This window comes from Ictidomys tridecemlineatus, chromosome 2 (assembly GCF_052094955.1).
Source record: "Ictidomys tridecemlineatus isolate mIctTri1 chromosome 2, mIctTri1.hap1, whole genome shotgun sequence".
In the NCBI taxonomy this organism is placed as follows: Eukaryota; Metazoa; Chordata; class Mammalia; order Rodentia; family Sciuridae; genus Ictidomys; species Ictidomys tridecemlineatus.
Genome location: NC_135478.1, coordinates 83,116,115 through 83,141,886, shown reverse-complemented (window position 1 = coordinate 83,141,886; position 25,772 = coordinate 83,116,115). Strand labels below are relative to the sequence as shown.

Genomic DNA, 25,772 nt, shown 5'->3' with positions numbered 1-25,772 from the left:
TGGACTGATCCAAACTGCACAGTGCAGAAAACTATATTCTAGGACCCTATTCTTAAAAATAAATAATCTAAGCCTACTCGTTTTTTTTAAAATCCAAAGGCCCACATACCAAATAGTTGTCAATACACTTATAAACACAGTGCTGACACATATTGGCACCAAAAAGTACTGGCTGGATGAATGAATGAAAAATGAATGCAAGCATGCTCTGGGTGGGACCAGGGACATTTGCTTTCTAAATTCTATAACACTGAAATCATTAAAGAGCATGTTGCCAGGCACAGTGGCACACGCCCGTAATCCCAGCAGCTGCTCTGGAGGCTGAGATGGGAGGATCATGAGTTCAAAGGCAGCCTCATCAACAGCTAGGCACTAAGCAGCTCAGAGAGACCCTGTCTCTAAATAAAATACAAAATTGGGCTGCAGACGTGGCTCAGTGGTCGAGTGCCCCTGAGCTCAATCCCTGGTGCCCCAAAAAAGCAGGGTGAGATGGGCAAGCACTGCTGCCATCCAGACGCTGCCCCACCGGCAGCCATGAAAGGGGTTGGGGGTGGGGAAATAAGCTCAGCTCCCCAAAAGAGCAGTCTTCCCATCTCCCTCAGCTCAGTATATTCCTAATTAACTCGTCTTTGTGTCTGTTGTGAATAGCTTCAGATGGAAGGGCTCCAATCTAACATTCTTCATTATGCCCAGCTTATTAAAATCAAAATTTCACTGTTTCCAACTCAACTAAATGAGTGGTTCAGACTGCCATGTGCTATTAAGAGTGAGGTATTCATTTTAAGAAATGGAAGCAGGATAAACGTGACCCAATTCAATACTGGAACAGGCTGAAAACTTCCAGGCTCTGAGTTCTCAGCTTGCGAAGTGTCCCTGGGACAATCGTGATCTTTCCTCATGGCAGAGCCTCAACCCGTCAGACAGGATGATGGCACCGGTGCCCTCCCTACGCTCTTCTGGATTGAAAACCCAGTCCTATGAACTGGAGAATAGTTACAATTTCTTGCTGAAAAGGATAGCGTGTGCAAGACACCCAGAAAGGAAAGGAAACCCGCACGCCGGCCCTGCCAGGCCCAGTACCTGCTCTTCCTCGATCCTGCGCTGTAGTGTTTCAATATAATGCTGGACGGCCATATAGATAAACCGGTACTGTGCTTCTGTCTGAACCATCCCTGACCTCTGAGATCGCACCATCTGTATGGTTTTGGGAACGTCAATGTCACAGTCGACACCTACAAAGTAGATACTGTGAGGAGGCAGGGGAAACAGAGCCAGGACGCACTGTTTAATGCACAGCTTACAGCAGACCTGGGGGGAAAGCAGATTTGGGCTTTACTGCTCCAATTGAATCTGTGGCCCTGGGACAGATTCAGCTGGAGCAGTAAAGACTTGGACTTCTAAGCAGTGCCAGCAATGCCAGCAGATGACATGACAGAGTGCTGGAGGTCACAATTCCCTCCCCTCCCAGTGGACCTCCCAAGCACTGGGTGGCTGGGAGAGACCCCATTGCGTGTGCAATAGAGGGTCAGCATGCATGTGCAATGGAGGCCACAGCTCCTGGGCTTCATTTTGTGTAAAGGGTCCAATAGCCTCACTTGGTTCCCAGGCAAACATACCCAAAGTGGAAGTCTTTGGCCCAGATTTTTAATGAAAAAATTTTCACATTTGAATTGTCTTCCCCAGGCTGTATTCCCTGATGCTTCCTTCCCATAACCTACAAACAGGAAATGTGGCTTCCTGCCCTCCAGGTGACCTACCTTTTTCTCTGATGATGTCGATAAGGATATCAATCACAATGAATGTCCCTGTCCGGCCGATTCCAGCACTGTAGGCAGAAGGACAAAAGCAGGGACAGGCGGTCACTCCTGGGGGTTTTACACTCAAAACCAAGCTGCTTATACTAACGGAAAGAAAGCGTGCTCTTGGGAGTATTTATAAGACAGTCTATTTATATCTGTGAATATGTCAGCCAGGAGCACAGGGCTTTGGGGTCAGCGCGACCTGCACTCAGAGTCCAGCTTCCCCAGTTCAGCGCACCTGAGGCAAGTCCCTTCACCTCTCTGCTCCTGTTTCTCATCCATGAAATGGGGACAGAAGCACACTCCTTATAAGGCTGCTGTGAGATTCAAACATGAATGACGCATGAGAAACACTGATCTCCGAGGCTGGCACTGAGTAAGTGCTCAATAAATAATAGTTTTTAAAAAAAAAATGAATAAAGTTTCATACACACCTACTTGTCCAACATATGAATAAGATGTAGGAAACCAAACTCTCCCCAGTATAATCATGAAGCCTGAAAAGGGGCACCAGCAGCCCACAAAGTGCTACAGAGGCCACGGCACAGCTGGGACCACAGGCCCAGGTGGGAAGAGGTCAGACTCTCATGAAGCAAATAAGCATATTGTCAGGGGAAACTAGATCTCCTTTACATGGTAAAAGAGAATAGAAACACAATCAAACACATGAATCCTAAATTATTATGTTAAAAGGAAAACTAAGCAAAAACAACTAGATTGAGGGATCCTTAAGAATCAGGCTGTGTCCACCCACCCCCATCCAGCAGACCTGCAGGGCCTGTGAGAAACAGATTTGGGGGTAAAAAGGCACCTGCAGCAGTTTGCCCATGCCTCACGTTACCACACCTAGATATTAAAGGCTTCGCACGGTTAAAGCACCAGCGTGGGTTAGTAAAAGCCAGCCCTAGAGGAGCCCGGGACAGGCTGTGGCCATCACCTGCAGTGAACCACCACGGGGCCGGCGTCCATGATGCTCTCCTGCTTGTGGTGGACCTCCTCCAGGAAGTCCAGCACGCCCCCAGGGTCGCTGGGCACACCATGGTCCGGCCAGGTCCGAAAGTGGTACTGCCAGACGGTTCTCTCTGTATTGCCCTGGAGTAGAGCCAAGAAAAACCAGAAAAGAATTAAATAAATCAAGGGATTGAGGAGGCGCCAGATGCCGGCTTCCCTAGTCCTCGGCATGCCGGTGGCACCACTTCCCAGGGCTCTATGTCAGCTCCAGGGGCTGCGGTGGGGGTTGACTGGGCAGCGATGGGGCCACTCACACCCGTCCGGAGGACTGAGCTGAACGGCAGAGGGCAACTCCAGTCCCAACTCTTTCTCCATCCACACAGGAAATGTCCCCACTCCTCCTCATCTATGTGGCACTTACCTCCAGAGGCAACCGAGGTTTCCAAGGACCAAGGTCCCTCCTCTCAGCAGCTGAGGAAACAGATGCTCCCTCAAGACACTGTGGTCTTTTATACCTAACCTCCCGCCAGGCACACACATACGCTTGCGTTATAGCATCACTGTGATGCTTTAAACTTTGTTTAGTGCCAAGGAGAAAGAAGTCAGGCTTGAAAGTCCAGTGCCTAGATTCAGGCGCAGGTCCCAGGCAATCAGACTCACTGAGGCCTTGAGCATCTCGAAACCTCACTTTAATTTGCAAAATGGAAATAATAATCTCCCTCTTGACAAAACAACAGTGAGGATGAAATGAGCTGAAACACGCAGCCTCTGCCCCACAAACAGCAAACAGCTCGGCACCCATGGTTATTTTGAAGACAGTGGTAATTCATAAGGATCAACAATGACATCTAGGGGCTGGGGCTGGGGCTCAGTGGTAGAGTGTTTGCCTAGCACATGTGAGGCACTGGGTTCAACCCTCTGCACTGCATAAAAATAAATAAAATAAAGACATCTATTAGTCTATTTACAACTAAATAATTAAAAACAACAACAACAAAAATGGCATCTAGATTACAAAAAGTACCATGTTGCAGGCTCTATCCCGATTAGGGAACTGAAGTGGAACCATTCACTGCCATGGCTTCTGGACACAATCGAAGAAGCAAAGTGACATTTTTAAAGGTATTTAAAGAGAGAGAGAGAGAGCTGCAACTAGACCCCACCAGGGAACTTGAGTACATCCATGGGATATGAGCCACAGTTAAGATCGTCCCTTGAATTGTACACATTCAACTTGCTGATGCCATGGGGGGAACGTGCCTTGATGCTACTGAGCAGCCTAAAAATCAAGTGGCTACACAGGTCACAGAGAGGCCAGTCAAGGAAGAGGAGACCTGCCCAAGCCCCTTCAAGCATCCACACAGCCCCTTAGTAAGCAGTCAGAGGGTCCCTGCCTGTCTTCCTCCTTCCTGGAAAGTTAGCTTAAAGGAGATCACATTGCAGCACACAAAATGCTCTACAAGAAGCAGATGATACACAGCCTGGCGTGGGTGCATGCCTGTAATCCCAGCTACTCAGGAGGCTGAGGCAGGAGGATCACAAGTTCAAGGCCAGCTTCAGCAACTTAGCATGACCCTATCTCAAAATAAAATTTTAAAAGGGCTGGGATGGAGCTCAGAGGTAGAGCATCCCTGGGTTCAAGGAGGTGGGGAGGGGCAATATGCTATCAGCAATGCAGGAGACACAACCAGTCCCATGTCAACATCCCAGTCAGGGTACAAAACACAAACCCACATCAATATTTCCCATTCCTGCTTCTCAATAGCGTCTGGTAACTAGACAAATGGTTTGCCACCAACAAGAGGAAAAATCCACCTGCTACTTAGAAACACCTGACAATGAGAGGTGGGCAGTTTATCAGTTGGAACCTTGATCCAGTGTCCTTGAAGCCTCTCATCTCTATTCAACAGCTACTTGTCCAGCTCCTCTCAGATCTCTGTGATTGACAGCACCTCCATGCCCTCCCCACCCAAACCCTGCAGCTCTCCTTTCTAGCCTGATTACAGTTTATAGTGATATATTTGTGTGTGCAATCACTGGGTAGTAGATTTCCAGCCAGGAGAGTGTAGGCTCAGGAGAGCAGGGACATTATCTGTTTTGTTCCCCAACTCTGTCTCTTGTAAGCAACAGAGTACTAGGAACCAAGAGGTCATTCGACAAATTTCTCTGAATTAATGAATCAATGAATGTCCAAATGGCTGATGGCCATCTCTGCTCAGGTGCTCAGCTCAATGTGTCCAAAACACAACAGTTCCTCCAGCATCTCTGCCATCTGCCACAGAGCCATGGTCCCTTCACACAGACCTCTAGGATGTCTTTGATCCCTCTCCTCCCTGCAAGAGCCACACCACCCCTCGACCTGCAGGCACCCCACCCCCACCTCCAGGGAGTAGCTCACATGCGCTGTTCCTCCTCTCGCTTACCCTGGTATTTACACAACACCCACGTCACAGAAAGAACCCAGACCACCAGAGGCCTCCCAGCCATGAGGTCAGTCCCGACCCCCACCCCAGGGCTGTCAGACCTTCCTGACACACAGCTCACCTGGCACAAGAAATGGCACAGTTCTATGAGGACTGACTGGTAAAGTTCAATCTCCTAACATAATAGTCCAGACTTCCCAACTTGGTCCCAACCTCTGTCTGCCCAAGTTCATCTCCCCAACGCCCCCCCCCCATCACCTTCATTCCCCGAGTCCCATTCCCTACACTGTGCGCTTCAGTGTTGTGGCTCGGACACTGCTCTAGCCTAGGAGGCCCTCTGCTTGCCACCTTCTTCCTCAGAAACCAAGCCCTTCAAGGGGGCTCTTCTAGGACGGTCTCCTTGATACTCTAGCCAGAAGGAAGCCGTCTCTGGGGTACCATGGCACTTTAGATGTGTGCTACAGCCCGTGTTTTGTAGTCAGTCACTGGGCCCAATCCCAACCCACATGCAGTACAGAAGATCTTCTGTGTAGAACCGACTACAAACTGGGCCTCACAGCCTTTGCTCTTGGGGTCTCAGCTCAAGTATCACTTGCTTAGAGAGGCGCTCCCCATTCACTCTCGAAAGTACCACCTGCAGTCCTCACAGACCTATAATCAAAAAATTTAGCTGGTCATGGCTTTTAAATCTGCCCCCTCTCTGGACTCTGTGTGGACAGGGACTTTGTTTTGTTCACAATGTGCCATCAGTGCCTGAACTACACGTGGTATATGGAAGGTTTCTAATAAACGGCTACTGCACCTATGGGTGAAGAAATGCATGTGTGCATCGAACACAAGTAACTGCAAGACCCTGGATGACTACATACGACAGTTACCAAAGTCTCTAAAAACGACAATATACTTACTTGTCCAACCTTGGAAAGTTTCAGCTCTCTTAGCGTGTAGTCGTGAGCAGCACTTTCTTTGACATTCCGTACGCGCATGACCCCATATTCTTTTAGTGCATACTCATCAGGCCAGTACTTGACACATTTGCTCTAAAAGGGAGCAGAGGAAAGAGTGTTCATTTCTGTGAACCTGAAAAACAACAAAACCTAAACCAGCAGCAAGCACGTGTTCCCACCATGCTTAATGACCGCAGACACGGGAAAGGCCTGTTCAGCACCTGTTAGGTTTTCCAAAAGGAAAGAAGAGTTGGAATAAGGAAAGTAGGTGCTCAGAGGACTGGGCAGAGTGGGACGTGAAAAGGGGTCAAGGCAGAATGGACCTATCCAGGCCAAGGTGAAACAGAGACCAGGCTTGCTCGCTATCTTCAAAGAAAACAGAGGCAAAAAGGGAGGGCCCCATGGAACTGAGAGTACCGACTGGCAACCACTGCATTTTGAATCCCAGCACTCTGCCCCGCTCTGGAGGGAAGGCAAGCAAGGACTCCGGAGGTGGATGGGCTGCCCAGCAAGCCGGGCTGTCTGGTTCATTTCCGAGCCAGTGTAGGAGGACTCCATGCCTTATCAACCCACACGTGAATAACTCTATCACAGACAGGTGGCCTCTGGGTTCCGAACCAGCTGCTCTTTCTATATCCAGCCCCAGCTGAGAGCTACTCCTCCTGTCACCTTCCCTGAGCTGGGAACACCAAGCCTGCGCTAGCTGCCGGCTTCAGAGCAGGAGGATTGAAAAATATAGCACCAAAGAAAGCACTCCTGTTGCCAAAAAGGAGGCTGTTTTGCTCAATGGAGATGAGTCTATCTACCTGGGGAGGTAGCCGGAGTGAAGAATGCTGTCACCTACTCCACTCACCTTCCCAACCACCAAGACATGAATATCAGCAAGAGAAACTCACTGTATGTATTAAGAAAAGAGAGAAATTTACAGTTATAAAACTAAAAAGAAGAGCTCAGCTGCAGGCCCCACAGTCAATGGTGAATCAAACGAAAATAAATATGGCAGGTGGAAAGTTCGATAAAAGGTTGTGGGACTGGGTGTAGTTCAGTTGTGAAGTGCTTGCCCAGCAAGCATGATGCCCTAGGTTTGATACCCAGCACTGTGAAATAAAATAACAGAAGAATGTGATTTCTTATTATTAATCTGAATTTACCTTTGCCTCCAAAATTTGGTAGATCCAAACACCTTTTGTCAGATTTGAAACAATTTTTAATTTCCCTAAATAAACCCTTCTAATGCGAATTGAACTTGATGCTGTGACCAGCCAATCAATTTGGCAACTGTTCCAATCATTACAGAGACCTCGACAGAGGACACAAAATTAAACCATGGCTCTGAAAAGAACTAACTTTAAACATCCGCAAATTGCTACAGCCCTCCTCCTAGTTTTCCAAACGGTCGTGCAAACCTTGGCAAACAAATGCAAAAATGTGAATGCTAATACATTATCTCTTAAAGTCAGAGTCCACAGTCCGATTTTCCTTCTGTGTACTAGTGAACACCAACAGAAGGCTGTCACAAAGGCAGTGGCAAGAATAAAAGCCGCCGTGCCACTCTCTCTGCACCCCCAAAGAGAAAAGAAAGAATGGAAAAGCAGGAAAAGACAGAAGAGATCAGGTGGTGAGGACTGGGCAGTGATTTGGCCCAATGTCTGTCTGTCTGCTCTCAGAGCTTACCTTCTAACAGACTGATACTGATTCCTTTGAAGCAACACAAGGCCCCTTCATAGCCCCCAGGTCCTCTGAGAAGAGAAGACTCCTATAACTCCAGTCACTCAAGAAGCAGGACAACTGGACAAGGTGGGACATACCTGTCATCCTAGTGGCTCAGGAGGCTGAGGCAGGAAGATTGCGAGTTCAAAGCCAGCCTCAGCAACAGTGAGGTACTAAGCAACTCAGTGAGACCCTGTCTCTAAATAAAATACAAAATAGGACTAGGGGTGTGGCCCAGTGGTCAAGTGCCCAAGTTCAATCCCCAGTACCAAAAAAAGAAGCAGGACAGAGGGCTTGCGTCTTCTTTCCACACTCAGGGCAGATAACTCCCACCTGAAACAAACTATAAAGCTGAGGTAACTGGTCCGTGGATTCAAGAATACTTAATGTCACTGCTAGAGGAAATCTCTGTTTCACAGTCAAATCTGGCCTCAAAGGTGTCCACAGTGCACCAGCTACAAGCACAACGGCAAACCCTACCGTGAAAGGGAGAGACACAGAAGATGTTAAAAGACCCCATACAACATCTAGAGATGAAACCCACAATGTCTGCTGTAAAAATTCCCTGGAGAGGACGAAGAGCAGACCACACACTGCCCAAGAAAAGACCAACTGAGGACATAGCAAAAGAAACCGTCCCAGTGAAACATCAGGAAAAGAAAACTGGATCCAGCCAACCAAGCCTTGGTGGCCCTGTCAACTTCAAGCCACCCAAGGGTATATTTAACAAACCCATGTCCTGGGACAGGCTGGGGCAGGGAAGGACTTGAGGAACTACAGGTGAACAATAACCAGATCCTAAGAAATCCAAGACAGTCCAAAAGCCCAAGTGGAAGACATTCAGAAAACCACACGGGGAAAATACCGGGGAGTAGTACTGCCCAAAACACATTGTTACACTGTGTGCATGTACAAACACGTAACAGTGAATCCCACCAGCACTCGCACCTACAATGCATTCATAAAACAATACGGAAAAAAGAAAGAAAACCACACCAAGCTCATCTTAAGCCAATTTCTTTACTCCCTTTTCTCCAGAGGGTTAGTTAGAGTGAGCTTAATTTGTTTATTCAATTAATAAAACAGTTCACCTGACTCATCCACACTTCAAAAAGACTTTTTCAGGGCTGGAGGCATAGCTCAGAGGTAGAGCACTTTCCTAGCACGGATAAGACCCTGAGTTCCATCCCCAACACCACAAGATTAAAAAGTAATCAGAAAATCCAGGCATGGTGGCGCACACCTCTAATCCCAGCAGCTTGGGAGGCTGAGCAGGAGGATCGTGAGTTCAAAGCCAGCCTCAGCAAAAGCGAGGTGCTAAGCAACTCAGTGAGACCCTGTCTCTAAATCAAATACAAAATAGGGCTGAGGATGTGGCTCAGTGGTTGAGTGCCCCTGAGTTCAATCCCCAGCACCCAAAAAAAAATCATCAGAAGAGAAGATGATGAAACATACCTTTCCTCTCTCTACTTCTTTTGTTGTCATAACGATCACTCGGGAGTTCTCTTGGAACACCATCCGCCAAAAGTCGTTCACTGTGTTTTGCAGGCAGCCTTGGGTGGCAATGTAACTCTTTTTGGGCTTTGAATTGTTGCACTTGGTTTCAAATTCAGGCTAGAAATCGAGGAAGAAAATCCCTTACACATTTGAAAGTTGCTTTCAAGACACAAGGAAAAATGTAAAATTCAAGAACAGTCTAAGAATGTGTGACCAGAAAAAAACACCACGACAAGCAACTTACCATGATGATGTTTGCGTTAATGTAATCAGAGACAGGCTCATTGGGATCACCATCATGGAGGACAACCCGGGTATGATCAACTGCAAAGAGAAAAGGACCCAGCCAGGTAAGTACTCAGACAGCTTCTGCACAAACCACTTTGTCTCAACCAGCCCAAGCTCTGCTCATTTAATGATAAAACCACAAAAAACATTAAACCTCAAATAAGCACAACAACGATCTGAATGCCATATGATGCTTTCTTTAAAATTTCCTTGTCTTAAATGCTGAATGTTTTCTCTGATATAAGGAGGCTGATTCATAGTGGGGTAGGGAGGGGGAGCACGGGAGGAATAGACAAACTCTAGATAGGGCAGAGGGGTGGGAGGGGAAGAGAAGGGGCAGGGGGTTAGCATGATGGTGGAATGTGATGGATATCATTATCCAAAGTCCACATATGAAGACATGAATTAATGTGAATATACTTTATATACAAACAGAGATATGAAAAATTGTGCTCTATATGTGTAATAAGAATTATAATGCATTCCGCTGTCATGTATTTAAAACATAAAATCAATTAAAAAAAAAAAAGTCCTTGTCTTAACCAAGCATGGTGGCACATGTCTGTAATCACAGTAACTCAGGAGGCTGAGGCAGGAGGATTGCAGGCTCAAGACCAGCCTGGGCAACTTAGAAAAGGGCTGGGGTGTAGGTCAGCTATAGATTGCCACTGGGTTCAATCCTCAGTCTCAAAAAAAAAAAAAAAAAAAAATTCCTTATTTTAAGAATGCACTATGGATAGACAGGATGCTATCATGATGAAAACCAAACAGTGGACACATGAGAACCATCAATACTATTTTTGTAATAATTTTGTCCAAATTTGTTCAAACTAAAAAGTTTGTTTGTTTGTTTATTTATACTGGAGAGTTAACCCAGGAGCACTTTACCACTGAACTATATCCCAGGCCCTTTTTTATTTTTTATTTTGAGACAGGATCTTGCTAAGTTACTGAAGCTGGCCTTCAACTTGAAATTTGAAATCTTCCTGCCTCAGCCTCCTGAGTTGCTGGAATTGCACCCCATCTTTAAAGACATAAGATGTGAGCTGGGAACATAGCTTGGTGGTACAGCACCTGCCTGGCATATAGGAGGAGGCTCTGGGTTCAACTTCCAGCACCATGAAAAGAAAGGAAGGAAGGAAGGAAGAAAGAAGGAAGTTGTGAGTCAGAGAAAACATTTGATTGGGAATTTTTAAGGGAGGAAGAGGCAATATTATATTTAGAAACTGCAAATAATTATTCCCTTCATCTTTTCTTAACTCCTTTCTTACTGTTGAGTATCAGCTGACCCCATGAGTAGGAGTGAAAACTGAAAAAGAATGAGGCTCCCCAAACCCACTGGGATCACGCTGTGGCTCAAACTGCTTCTCTACAAATTCCTTATCCCCTTTCATCAATACTAGAAATGGACCTCCTCGCTCCCCCGTCCTCACCCACACATCACAAATAGCCTCAGGGACGTGACAAACATACATACCACATTTACATGCATATACACGCAGACAGAGAATGCCTATGTTCACACACACACACACATATACACACAGTTAGTTTGTATTAACTGACAAAATGGCTCTGACCTGATCAGATATGAAGTAGTGCTCTTCAAATGTGACCATGTGCCTCAATAACAAAGCATCTTGAACACTGACACACACACACACACACACACACACACACACACACACACACACACACACACATTATCTATAAACAATCCTTCCTTTTAAGTTGGCCAAATATATTATGCATATGTTGCCATCAATCTATGCATCAGATTTAAATTTCTCTCCTTGTACATGGGGATATAAATAAACAGAAGTTCCACTTGCCCCCACCCCTGCCACACATGGCTTTGCAGAGCTCCCCCAAGAGACCCTGCTCTGGAGCCCCCGGAGAGTTGAGGAGGTGCCTAGGGGCTCTGGGCCAATTTCCGCCGCTCACTCGTACTTGCAGCCTTGCCTGGACAGTCCACACAGTGGGGAAATGAGAATGCCTGCTTGGGATGCATGTGATATGGATTAAGTGGCACCAAGATACAGAGTTTGGCACAGAATTAGCCTGATGAAGAGGCCAACTACAACTTGTGCTGCGCCATCTCTGGAGTCCTCGTCCTGGGCCTACATCCTTTCAGGGCTTTTCTCCCTAATGGGTCCACTTTGGATCTGCCTGCTGAAAGAGGTATGGCTTTGTGAATATCACAAGGTCCTCATCTGAGCAGAGGGAGGTCCCCACTTTTACCTCTAGTGACTCAGCTCTGAGTCTATGAGCAGAACAACAGGAGGGACTTCATCTGTTTCCCAAATGAGGACAGAATCCCAGGAAGGAAGTATACCTAACCCAACACTCGTGAGCCAGTCAACAGGGAAGAAAGGTGCAAATCTCAGAGCCCAGGGATTCTGGCAGGGCCTAACCCCGAGCAATCACAGCCTCGAGAGGAGTACCAGAGGCATTGGAACGTTCACAAACTGGAGGAAATGACCACAGAAGAGGCGTCCCAGTAGCAACTGCACTTGGTCAACACCATCATAGAAACACAGTGAATGAGGCTGTCAATCCTCACTACGGCTGATTAGTTTGGAAACTGTTCCCAATTGAAGAGGCTAAGGCCTAGGCCTGGTTAACAAGAGTGCATGGCCCCCAGGACATAGTGACTGTTACTGAGGAAGGATACTGATACTTACAAGGCAGAATGTTTTTATATCTATTTTTGTTTTTATTTTCTTGCCTTTGACCCTCTTTTCGACTGTAGAGAAGTTTGCATTCCTGTTGTTGTAGTGTCTAGAAAGAAAGAAAAGTAAATGTTATCTTCATCAAAAGCACAGACACAAAAGAAGGAGGAGGAATAGAAGCCCAGCTCTGTATTCTGCTTTGAGGAATTTATCCTAAGAAATGTTCGGAGCTGTATTGATAGCTACAAGAATGCCCATCCTCATACCGCATCAACAGGAGCAAGAACACTGGGAACAATATCAACGTACCACAGGAAAGGGCTCCCTAACTACTGTCTATTCATACAAAAGAATGTTCTGGAACAATTTTTTTAAATGTCCTAAGCCAGGCATGGTGGGGCACACCTGTAATCCCAGTTCTTTGGGAGGCTAAGGCAGGAGAACTGCAATTTGGAGGCCAGCCTGAGCCATGTAGTAAGATCCTGTTTCAAAAAAAAAAAAATTCTTTTTCTTTTTTTTAAAAGTGTTCTAGGAGAACATTTAATGCCTTGGAAAGATGATGAGAGCTAAGTGAAAAGATCAAACTCCCACAGCAATGCACGACGGAAGCTATATGTTTGCATTCACTTTTGTTCACAAGAAACAGCAAAAGGAAACACACCAAAAACGTCATGTGACATGCTATCAGGGTGGTGGGGTCATGAAGTCCTTCTCTTTCTGTTTTTTGGGTTTTCTGCTTTTGCTTTTAGACTGCTTTTTTCCTCTATATATTCAATGACAGAATATTTATAAGAAGAAAACCCTTCTGGCGCCACCTAGTGGTGTGTCAATTCTTGAATTTGGAAACCTGAGGTGGATAGAAGTGGTTTTGGTGCCACTGGATGGTGGGCACACAAACAGCTCTGTTGGCAAAATAGGATACTGCCATCCTATTTTGTCCTATGCCAAAAACCCAAGTCAATGCCACAGGCAGCCAGCCTGGAACCTGGAAAGAAATCACTGCCCTATGATCTCTCCACCCAGATGGAAGCAGCCCTGGAGCACAGAGCCAGGGCGTGAGGGTGAGCACATCTGGACTCTTTAAGCAAGTGTCTGGAACCTGTGCAGGAAAAGGAGGCAGGAAACACAAAAAGAAGAGACTAACCAGGCATTCAGGACAGGACTGGCCCTGAGAGAGAGGGGACTTGAGGAGGTGAAGAGGACAACTGAAGCCTGAAGGGGACAGGCCAGGGTATTCCAGGGTAGGTTTCATTTTCAAAATTACAAAAAGCACCTCTTCAAGGGGCCATTGGTTTCCAAGAAGCCTGGTTCATGTGTTTTTGCATTGCTGGGGACTGTACCCGGGACCTCACATGCACTCTAGGCAAGGCCTCACCCCTGGGCTGTGCTCCAATCCCCCAAGTCTAGTTTTCAATGGAAAATCACAAATATGCAAATCAAGAAAGTAAAAGGCGGACTAAAATGAGAAACAATTTTTCTACAGAAAATGCCAAAATGACTTCCCCTTAAAGATTTCTACAAGGGCTGGGTGTGGTGGCTCACGCCTATAATCCAAGCAGCTTGGGAGGCTGGGGCAGGATCACAAGTTCAAAGCCAGCTTCGGCAACTTAGCAAGGCCCTGAGCAACTTAGTGGGACCCTGAAATATAAAAAGGGCTGGGGGTGGGGCTCACTGGTTAAACACCACTGGGTTCCATCCCTGGCATAAAAAAGAAAAAAAGATTTCTACAAGGAATTCAGAGTCGGCGGTCCACACCAAGGCAGACTGTGTTACTTGCGTTTCATTTATCTGTATTCCAAAAACATGTATAAAAGTCAGGAATCTAAATTGGTACTTGACTCCTGGTTTCAAAACGCAATATTCAGTCTTGACACACAGCTCATAACAAAAGAGTTCAGCTGCCTGGAATCTGGAAAGAAATCAAGCAGGATGTGTGGAGCACTCTAACGGTGAAAGGATCGTTCAAATGCTTTAAATGAGCTTGGATTGAGTAATCAAAGCCGTTTGCCTTCTGTGAGCTGGTGTAGCCTTCAGCAGTGGGCCAGCCTCACCGCCCCACACTGCAGCGTTAGGAGGGAGGCTCAATCTTGACTTTTAGACAGGTCATTAAGGTGAGGTTCAAACAGACGTTCAAACACTGAACTGAATCAGTCATTTAAAAATCAATCAAGCTGACGAAGCAGAAGAACTTCAACGAAAAACTGCAACAGAGTGAGGGATGGGAAGGACTAGCAGCTTGGCTGAAAGTGAGCCTAGCAGGAGGCACTGTGGCCTCCATGGCCTTCACCCGTGACCAGACTACACACAACACTCAATCCCAGAAGGCACAGGTCAGGGCATTGCCATAAAAGGTCGATTCCTCCAGCCCACCCGGGCTAATCACCTTCCACCTCTCCCTCCTCTTCAAGATCAAGTCAAAGTTTTCCAGAATGACACTAGAGGCTTTCTCATTGCTCTACCAAACAGTTCTGCCTCTAGCCTCAACCCCCTCTGCTCCGTCATGCTACTGAACCTGTCCGTGCCCCAGTTTCCTCAAGTGGAAAATGGAGATAATCCTAATTACCCACCCCACAGGGATGGTGGAAGGGTTAAATGAGATGCATGTAAATCACAAAGCAGAGCCTGGACTGCAATCAAGGACATGAGCAGGTCTGGCTGTTGCCACAAAATTATTATCACTATAGGAACGACACACCCAGCTGCTCAGCACAGCCCGAGGAGCAGCCGCATCAGCATCGCATGGGAGCTAACAGAGGCTCAGAGATGTCAGGCCATACTGATTTCTCAATCACCACTGATCAGTTTTTAGGAAGCAAATAATTAGCCCATTCTGAAAGCCTTAAGAAAAAAGAAAAAGAGCCAGGCACAGTGGTGCATACCTATAATCCCAGCAACTCGGAAGATGCAGGCAGGAGAATCGTGAGCTCACAGCCAGCCTCAGCAACTTAAGAGAGGCCCAAGCAACTCAGTGAGACCCTGCCTCTAAATAAAAAATTCAAAAACGGGCTGGGGATGTGGCTCAGTGGTTAAGAGCACCCCTGGGTTCAATCCCTGGCACAAAAAAAATAGTAATAATAATTAATTAATTAATTAAAGAAACACAGACTTAGCCTGGACCCCAGATTTACCCATTGAAAACCCACATTTTAACAACATTTCCAAGCAGTTGAAATGCACACTGAAGTTTGAGAAGGACTGTTGATCTCCCAGCCATACCAACAGACAGGACAGGGTCTCGGCCACACGGACTCCTTCAGGCCTTCCTGCTCTTGGACGGGCTGGTCCCTCCACCCAGGATTCCCTTTCCCTGCCTTGAGCAACCATGAAGAGCCCAGGTAGTTATTATTTAAGACACCTCAAGTATTTCCTCTTCTGGAGAGCCCTGGCCCCCTTAGCAGTGGGGAGCGTGGTCCTCGGTGCCAAGCACTCTGCAGGACCACCCTCCACAAGTATGCTTATCACCCTGGACCCCAGGTCTGGCTTTTTCTTTTAATTGACAGAGAGTAAATGTATTTATGGGGACCGTGTGGCACTTGAATGTGTGTGTACAATGTATAATGACCAGACCTGGGCAACTGGTATATCATTCAAACACAACATTCTGAGGGCTGGGTACATTCAGAATCCTCTGAGCTATTCTGACACGTCCAATTAGTTGGTGTGAACCATAGCTACCCTAGTGCGCACTGTACCTCAGACATCAGAAGTTATCCCTCCTGTCCAGCTGCACCCTGTACACCCATCAACCATTCTGTCTCCATCCTCCCTCCCACACACCCTTCCAGGTTCTGGGAACCACTATTCTACTCTCTCCTTCTCCGAGATCAGCTTTAGTATCCACATAAGTGAGAATGTCCCAGCTCTGTCTTTACAAGTCTGGCTGCCCTCGGAGAGAACCACAGACTGCCTTGCCCTGCCAACAACCAGCACCACACCCAGCACCCCATAGGCATTCCAAAAATATCTGCTAAATGAATGAATGGAGGGAGAACGGGGACAGAAGGAGAGACAGAGGAAGGAAGAAAGAGGGCAGAGAGGACACACCACAGACCTGCCAGGTGAGGTCTGACACCACAGGCCCCTCACTTAAAGTCCTTTTTGAAGCTGGGTGCAGTGGCACATGCCTGTGATCCCAGCAGCTTGGGAGGCTAAGGAAGGAGGATCGTGAGTTCAAAGCCAGCCTTGGCAATGATGAGATGCTAAGCAACTCAGTGAAACCCTGTCTCTAAATAAAATACAAAATAGGGCTGGGGCTGGGGCTCAGTTGCCGAGCACCCCTGGGTTCAATCCCTGGTACCCACAAAAAAAAAAAAATCTCTTTTAAATGCTGTGACCTGAGACATCAATATGAAAGGAAAATCATCACAGGCAAAATGCCAGAGAGGCATTTCTCAGTCTGAAGTCATTTGAAAAGCACCTTTGAGATGCTTTGCCTTCTCCACACGCTGCCTGTAATGCCACTTGTTTTCTTTAATTGGCCTTCATAAAATGTATTTCCAAAGGAAATTTCATATAAAAATTGCATACAGGAAAATCATATCACCTCCTGCACACAGAAGGTGACCAGGAAAAGAAATATAAGAGCAAAATGTAATCAAATTCTACATAGATACCAGGGCACGCCTGAGGCTTGGTAACAAAAAGGGACACAGGCAAGTGTTAGAGGTAGACTCGTTAGTACCTTACTAAGACCTTTTAGGTGCCTTAAGAGGACTGAAAAAAATTAAAAAGAGGCTTTTCATGTGCTAATTCGATCTTAGCTACTATGTGGGGTACCACTATCTTGCACATAAGGAAACACTTAGCCAGGCTAAATCCTGAGTTCCAGGCCAGAGAAGTCCTCATGGAGGCTCAAGGCATTCTGGCTGGACCACCCACCAGGGCCCCCAGAGGTGGTCCTTATCCTGCACTAAGTTCCCAACTGCCTCTTCCAGACAGACGCAGGGTTTGAACAAAGACAGAGTCAAGGCAGGCCTCTGGGCCCGAGACTCCCACAAAGCACAGGCCCAGTGCCCCTGGCATCCCAAGCCCTCCCCTCAAGGACACATTCCACCATGGCTCACCTTCCACGACCTCCCTCTCACCAGCAGCCACTGGGGCACAAAAGGCTGTAATGACCTGTCGAACCGCATGAAACTGTCTCCACCCCCACTCCCCACTGGTTCTTGCAGGGATGCTGGGGTAAGATTCCAGAAAGGAAGCAAAAAAGATGAGGTAAAGTGGGACCCAGGCTGCAAGGTACCCTGTTTTCCTAAGAAAGACATCCAAAAGGTTTTCACCCAAACGGTGAACTCTCAGAAAGGACCAGAAGTTGATTATTATCATCTGACTACCCAAGCCCAGGCAGAGCACCAGCCAGAGACTGAACCACATCTTTAAACCCTAAAAAGCATCAAAAAGCCACTGCCCTGGTCACCGATGCACTTCTGAGTGGCAGAGGCTTTACCAATTTCGGAAGGGTCAAGTTTTCATTGCACAGAAATATCCTATGCATGGAAGGTGGGGGGTTGCGGCATCCCTGCTCCCCACAGACCCCACAGGCTTTCAGAACACTCACTGCAAACCACTGGATCTGACTCTTGACTAGAACTTCAAGAATGAAAAATGGAGGTAGGGCAAGAGCAGGTGGCATCTTGGAGGTGGGAGGGCATAGCCCTGGCAGGAGGCTGCAATCCTGTTGCCACCAGTGTCCATCAGGGCAGTCCTGGACAGGGCTTGATCTCTCTGAGTGTCTGGGGTTACACAACCCACCTCATGATATTTGGGGTGCAACAGGATGCCCCCCATATGCAGCCCAACAGAGAGCAAAGCAACACCCTTCCTTCACCTAGGACCAGAGGACATTAGGAGAGAAAAATCAACAGGACCTCCCAAATAGTAAGATCCAAGAGAAAGAGGAGAAGAAGGAGGCAAGGATCCCAGACTTCCAGGCCAGAATAAATGTGTCACCAACAGAAACAAGTAAAGGGGACACTTGGTTTGAAGGAGAAAATAATAGGTCCTATTTTGAATACTTGAGTTTGAAGAAAGATGACAGACAAGGAAAATCGTGAAATACACAACCCAAAGGGTGAAACCAGAGCTCCACAATGCCACACACTCAGGGTCATCTGGGAGGACGATGACATGCTGCCCAAAGAGCCAGGAGTTTAGAGCCAGAGGAGCCGGCTGGGTGCAGAGGGCCAGCGGAGTGAGGGGCCGGCTGAGGAAATGCACCTCCATCGCCAGGCAGTCCTGGCACAGCTCCTCACGTGCAGGCGCCTTCCAGTCTCACCTGGACCCACGGAGCCCTGTGCTCCAGCCTCAGTTCTTCCCAGAAACTTCCTCCAGGCTAAGAAACGACTACTGGAATTCCAATCAGAAAGCCACTGGGTCCTTCCAAAGTGTCGCTGCAAAGTCTGGGAAGAGGCGTGTTACAGGGTAAGGAAGAAAGAGCTGAGAGGAGATGGAGGCTGCACCATGCGCCAGTCAAAGAGCAGGACAGATGTCATGGACAGAAAGCAGCAAGGTCATCAGAGGTCAAGGGGAGAAACCAGGCGGAGGTGGGAGAGGATCCAAGAAGGCACTTGACACTGAAAAGATGCGGCAGCCAACAGCAGAACCACCCTGGAGAAAAACAGCTGGGGACGGGGCGATGCACAGGTGAGAAAGGAAATAACCCCCAGAAACAAAGAAATCTCTCCAGAAAGAAGCTTTCAACCTTCAGGATAAAATCTCTCACCACTGAAATGTTCTGCCCCCAGGAAGGGAGCGGCTCTACAAAGCAACTGGGAGCTCAGGCCTAGATGGAAAATTCTGGTTACAGCACTGGCCTGTCTCCTGGAGCACTGTGGAGCCCTGGCCAGGGTTGCTGCTCACCGCAGTGTGGTTTAGTCACCAAGGGGAAGATTTCTGCTAGACGCCCCCAGCAAGAGTGATTATTCTAGACACAGCTCTGGGGTGCAGTTCAAGTCTTGTTTCCACAAAACCTAACCATCTCGAAGTAGAATGTACAGCTCCCCTAAGCAGGACCAATCACTTTGAGGAAATCAAATGGACTGCAGGCTGCAGGCCGCCTTCCTCCTGGAGCCATGGGGGCCCGCGGAGCTGCAAGCAGAACCCACGACATCCAAATGGCCCTCAGTGAAACGCCTGCGATGCTCATGCACACCGAAATCTGCTCAGACCACTTCAGAAAAGAGGCTCACGAATAGAAGGAGCCTTAAAAAATGAAATTACTGAGGAAAATGAGTTTTAAGCATGGGGAAAAAAAAGACCCTAGGGAATAAGGTGTATGAGACTTGTTCTGGATTTGAAGTTTTTTTCCTTTATTTTGTTTTGATGGTGTTGGGGTTTTTTTTGGTTTTGGTTTTGGTTTTAATCAAACAAAGTTCAAAAATTAAGATCTTTCTGAAATTCAGCACTGCAAACCTGAAGTAGAGCTTCTAGGGCTCAGAGGCTAAAATGCACCCACTGAGGCTTGAATAGGGGCTCTAAATGGAAACAGACTGGTAGAAAAGCAGAACACCTCAGGCCAAGCCCAGAACATTCCTCCAGACTCTTCAAGCATCCGTAACTGTTCTCCACTGAATAAACACAAACAGCCTGAACCCAACAACAGCTTCCTCTCGCTATTGAGAACAGCGTCTCATAGTCAACACATCCACTAATACCTATTGGGAGGCCTACTGTGTGCCAGGCTTGCTGCTGCATTCTGGGGCTACAAAGAGTAAAAGAGATTATCTGTTCTTTCGGATCTGATGGAGCTGAGCCATTTCCCTGGATAATATGCATATGATAACCAACACACAGGATCAAATGTGCCTCTTTGTGCTCTGTCAGCTGCGTCTCTTTATTCCAGCAGACTCACTAATGTTATCTGCTTCTAAGAATTTGTAGTACATTAAACCAATAACCACACAAATTATTCATGAACTCCAGCACGATAAGTACTATAAAGGAAAGAATTTGCAGCTATGCGCTCATATAACAGGAAGAGCTCCGCAGGAATGGAGCAGGGAACAGGGAGGGCCTTCCTGAGAAAATGCTCCAGAGGCTGGGGCCTCAAGAGTGAGGCGATGTTGGCCAGGTGAAGACAAACTAAGAAGAACACCCTCGCCCAATCTTGACTGTATCGGCAAGAATGCATTGAAGGATTCTACTCCAGTGAGATGTGAAACAATCAGTTCCAACTTGAACATGTCCAAAATAAAAGCCGATGGCCTCCCTGAGACCTCCTCCTTCCAGCCTCCTGCGTAAACGGCAAGTGCATCCTACCAATTGCTCAAGCCAAACACTTTCATCTTATCCTTGCCTCGGCTCCATAATATCACAGTCTATCAATGCTACCTTCAATTATTGACAAGTCTGCCTTAGAATAGCTCCAGGAGCCAACTACCTCCATGGCTGTGGCCCTGGTCCAGACCCCCATCACCTCCCAGCTCAGATCACTAAATCAGCCTCTTTCCTGGTCCCCTTGTAACCTTCCCTCAAGAGGCAGCCAGAAGGTGAAAACTTCTGTGTCAGAATTTTCCAGTGTCAAAATTCACAGACTTTCCATCTTCCTCCAAATAAAACTCAAAGGTCTGCCCCTGACCCACAATGCCTTTCATGATTTGATCCCTCTGCCATTGTTCCACCTACATTTCCCTCTTCCCCATCTACTCAAATGCCGTGGCCTCTGCTGATGTGGAACATGTGAAGCATGCCTGCACACCAGGGCCTTTGCACATGCTGCTCCCTTTGCCTGAAAGGTTCTTCCTGGGGTTATATATCTGATTTGCTCTTTTATTTCCTTCAGATCCCTGCTCAAATGCCACCTTATCAGAGAGACCTATGTAAAACAGTAATCCCCAGCAACACACCTTTTTTATTTACTCTATTTTCTCTATCATCTCCCTGAAAATTAACCATTTCTTTAATTTACTGTCTCTCCCAACTGACCATAAGCTCCATTAAAAAAAAAAAAAAATGATTTGTTCTCTGCCATATGTCCATCCCCAGAACCTGAGCACACGTGGAGTCTGTTTAATAAATATTGAATGAATGAAGTGATAAGTCACTGCCACTACCAGTGTCTATAGTTTTTGTTAGATATTTGGGGCATATCCGCCCAGTTTGTTACAACTCTTGTCCTTGAGAACTATTCTTCCCCAACAGGGTGCTCCAGGTAGACATATTTGTTCTATATGATTCTGTCCTTGGACTCAGATGGATGGCATCTGAGCCAGTGAGAATCTCTGAGACTTTGGCACAAAGACTGAAAGTTACTAGTGTGAAGATCCAAAAGGGACTCTAGTGAGGGTTATAGATCAAGAAGCAGAGGGCTGGGGCTTGGCTCTGTGGTAGAGCTCTGTGCATGCCTAGCATGCACGAGGCACTGGGTTTGATCCTTAGCCTCACATAAATGTAAAATAAAGATATTGTGAAGAAGAAGGAGGAGGAGGAGGAGGAGGAGGAGGAGGAGGAGGAGGAGGAGGAAAAGGAGAAGAAGAAGAAAATTCTGCAGAGGGAAAAGGAGAATGAAGAATGCAGGGAGGGCTGGGGCTGGGGCTGGGGCCCAGGGGCAGAGTGCTTGCCTAGCATGTGTAAGGCACTGGGTTCGATTCTCAGCCCCATGCATAAATAAATAAATAAATAAATAAAGTCCATCAACAACTAAAAAATAATTTTTACAAAAATGAGAGCATGGAAGTTGCAGGGGGGAGGAGAAGGCGCCAGGCAGGGTGAGTATCTTACAAACGCAGTCACATAACACGCACCCCATCGTGACGAACATGGCTGACTGAAGCTTCAAGCAACACACACCTTGCAGGCACAAAATGACAGAATTGTAACCTGTCTTCTCACTGATTCACTGCTAGTCTTATTTGAGTCAAACTTTATTTCAACAAATCTAGAAAAAATTTCCACCTCTTTACATTCCCAAGCAGAGATATGCTGGGGACAAAGAATGTTCACGCAGCTCAGGAGTGGGCGATCGCTAGGAAAGATCAAAGGCTTATGCTCAGTGTCCTGATCAGACAGCGTATCCTAAAAGCAGACCAGCAGCCTGAATTTTATTTTGCAGCAAAGGAGAAGAGAACCAAAGAGCTTCATAAGAGGCACATGGTGTGGTATAGTATGGTATGGGATGGTGTGGGAAAGTATGGTATAGTATGGTACAATTTTGGTACAGTATGGTATGTATGGTGTGGTAGGAACAGTATGGTGTGGGATGGTATGATGTGGGGCAGTGTGGATGGTATGGTATGGTATGGTATGCATGGTGTGGTGCAGTGCGGTATAGTAGGCACAGTAGCTATGATAGGAGTGGTAGGTATGGTTTGAATTGGTTCAGTTTGGTTGTGGTATTAGAGACGGAAGCCAGAGCCTCACACATATTAGACAAGTGCTTTGGGACTGAGCTATACCCCCAGCCCAAGGGGCTACAAATTTTAAGATGTATCCAAAGCAAAAATAATTTATAAGTGTCTTCTTTGTAAATATACTTAAAATGACATGTAGAATTTTGCAGAAAACCAGAAGGTGGGGCATAGAGACAAATAAAATATGGCTGCCTGAGTTAAATTACCATGACATTGAACTTTAGATCTCTGGTTCATTTCAAAGACCATCAGAGCACACTGTAAAAAGGACGTGATCCCATATTTATCATCTTCCTAGAATCAATAAGGTATAATCACTAACATAACAATGTCCTGCTGTTGTGGCCCAAACTTCAGTATTAGGGATTTAAATTATGATGAGTATCCACTTCCAAGTATCAACATTTTTCTGTGATCGTCTGTCCTGTCCTCAGCCTGATTCCCCTGGCTGTAGCCTTAAAGGACAATTTTTAAAAACTGAATTTGAAAAGCAGACACTTATGAGATCTAGAAAGCAGGTCATCAGCTGTTTAGATATAGTTTCAGCTGCCATGAAACACTAATGCCCTCATTTAATGTGTGACAATTTTACTGACACAGTTTGACCTCTGCAGAGAACTTGTAGAGCACAGATGCGATCTCATTTGTTTTCCATTTCCCCCAAAGCCAACTCAATTTTTCCATTTTTTGTTGTTAATGATATATAGAAGATGGGCAGAACCCAACAAGTCACAGAGTGAATCCATCAGGTCAGCATTTATAATCAAGGTCTTTTTCCACCGCTAGAAGAGTAGGCGAGGACTTCCTTTCAAGCTCACACTCCCCTCCCACCCCACCCACCCCGGTACTGGTAGAACCCAGGGCCTTACACATGCTAAGCAACCGCTTTGCCACTAAGCCTCGTTCTGGCCCTTTTTATTTTTAAGACAGGGTCTTGCATATTTGCACAGGCTGGCCTCCAACTTGCAATCCTCCTGCCTCAGCCTCCTGAATAGCTAGAACTATACACATGCACCACCACACCTGATTCAGCTGTTTTCTATTTATGTATTTACTTTTGTGTGCTGGAGATTGAACCCAGAGCCACATCCCTAGACCTTAGCTAGGGTGGTTTTTAAAATACCTTTTTTCCATATATATATATATATTTTTTTTTTTTTTTTTTTTGGACTCTGCTGGGAATGGAACCCAGGGCTTTGTACATGCTAGATTAAGTGCTCTACCTCTGAGCTACATTTCCAACCCAGCTATTGTTTTTAAGGAAAGTATGAGATTAAAATAGGTCTAGGTTACAAAGGAGTTCACTAATTCTTTTTATCCAAAATTTTACTTGAAAACAGTACTTTTCAGATGATGAATATACTGACCAAAATCATAAATGATAAAATGTATATTAATACATAATAAAACTTAATGAGTAGCATCCACCAATTTCTTAAGATAGAACATAAAAAAATTAACATTAAAACTGATCAGCAAAAAATAGGAAAAGATGCATGTACAAGGCTATATATTGTAATCCTCCTTGTAATACATTTGGAAATTACACAAATGCCCATTAATGGGCTGAATAAACCATATAGCACAACCACACAATAGAGTACTATGCAGTAAAAACATAAATGAATGAAACTATCTCTATATACTACTATGGAGTGGTGTCCAAGATGCTGTAAAAACAAGATTAAAAACAAAAGTATGTTGGCTGGGTTTGTGGTTCAGTGGCAGAGCACTTGCCTACCATGTGTACATGGGTTCAATCCTCAGCATAGCATAAAAATAAATAATGGTATTGTGTCCATCTATAACTAAAAAAAAAAATTTTTTTAAAGTAGGTAAGCCAGGCATGGTAGCACATGCTTTTAATCCCAGTGACTCAGGAGAATTGATTTCAAAGCCAGCCTCAGCAACTCAGTGATGCACTAAGCAACTCAGTGAGACCCTGTCTCTAATTAAAAAAATATATATTAGAAAAAGGGTTAGGGATGTGGCTCAGTGTTTAAGCATCCCTGGGTTCAATCCTTGGTACCAAAAGAAAAAAAAAGTACATAAAGTTAGGTTGCATATCTCAAAAAAGTAGAAATATGTATGTGTGTGTGTGTGTGTGTGTGTGTGTGTGTGTGTATATATATATATATATATATATACACACACAGATATATATATTTGCTTACATTTTTGATGTGTAATGATAAACCATAACTTTTCAAACTGTGGCTAAAATATATGAAGGAAAGAACAAAATAGAAGATAGACATCTGAGCCAGGAGCGGTGGCACATTCCTGTAATCCCAGCAGCTCAGGAGGCTGAGGCAGGAGAATTGCAAGTTCCAAAGTGAGCCTCAACAATTTAGGAAGGCCCTAAGCAAATTAGCAAAACTGTCTCAAAACAAAACGGGCTGATGATGTGGCTCAGTTATTAAGCAATCCTGGGTTTAATCCATAGTACGAAAAAAAAGAAGGTAGATGTCTTTTAAAACATTGTTTTTTTATATTTGATTTTAGAATCAAACTGAGTATTTTACAAAATTATAAATCTTAACAGAAAGAAATTTCTAAAATTCAAACATAAATGAAATAAGCTAATCATATCTCCAGTTAGCAAATAACCACCCAGAGGACTAACCAATGAGTGGAAGGCAGAGTAGTAATCTATCTGACTAAACATCTCTAAAGGATTAAAAAAGTCCTTGGAGTAGTTAGTGGGAGGGCCCACACTTAGACCCTGGGTTAAATCCCCAGCACCAAAAAAAAAAAAAAAAAAACCCTCTAAAACTAAAAACTTTTGACTCTTTGTACTCATCATCACTTTCTCCTTGATGCATTTCATTGTTTTTCCTCTCAACTGGAAGCTTCTTTAAAGGCCGACCCCAGGTTGTTTTGTTCACCACAGGGTTCACGGCTTTAACCCAAAGCCTGGTGTGAGAATAAACCTAGATTCAAGTCCCTGGTCAGCGCTGTGGAACAAGCAGGGTGCATGTGCCAGTCTGCACCCATCTCTGTGCTATGGAGATGGAGCAATCTACTTAGCCTCCCTGGGCCTTAGGCTTTGGATGTGTAGGATGGAAACAGCTCACCAAGCTGCTCTGGCCCACTGTGGTTAAAAGGACAGGATTTGCCTGTTCATTATTGATTCATT

The 25,772-nt window shown here is 45.9% G+C and overlaps 1 protein-coding gene across 2 annotated transcripts in view; it reads right to left on the bottom strand.

The window, feature by feature from the left end:
• Ptpn11 (protein tyrosine phosphatase non-receptor type 11) overlaps positions 1-25,772 on the bottom strand; it is an 85,501-nt gene that overhangs the window by 18,928 nt on the left and 40,801 nt on the right. The window contains exons 7-13 of one of the 2 annotated variants that reach the window (XM_078039059.1): positions 12,300-12,396; positions 9,572-9,651; positions 9,286-9,444; positions 6,082-6,213; positions 2,737-2,903; positions 1,758-1,825; positions 1,081-1,232 (exon numbers count right to left, since the gene is read on the bottom strand). In XM_078039059.1, the coding sequence (XP_077895185.1) occupies positions 1,081-1,232; positions 1,758-1,825; positions 2,737-2,903; positions 6,082-6,213; positions 9,286-9,444; positions 9,572-9,651; positions 12,300-12,396 (855 nt within the window). The remainder of the gene's footprint in view (positions 1-1,080; positions 1,233-1,757; positions 1,826-2,736; positions 2,904-6,081; positions 6,214-9,285; positions 9,445-9,571; positions 9,652-12,299; positions 12,397-25,772) is intronic. The other variant, XM_078039060.1, reaches the window with a different exon arrangement.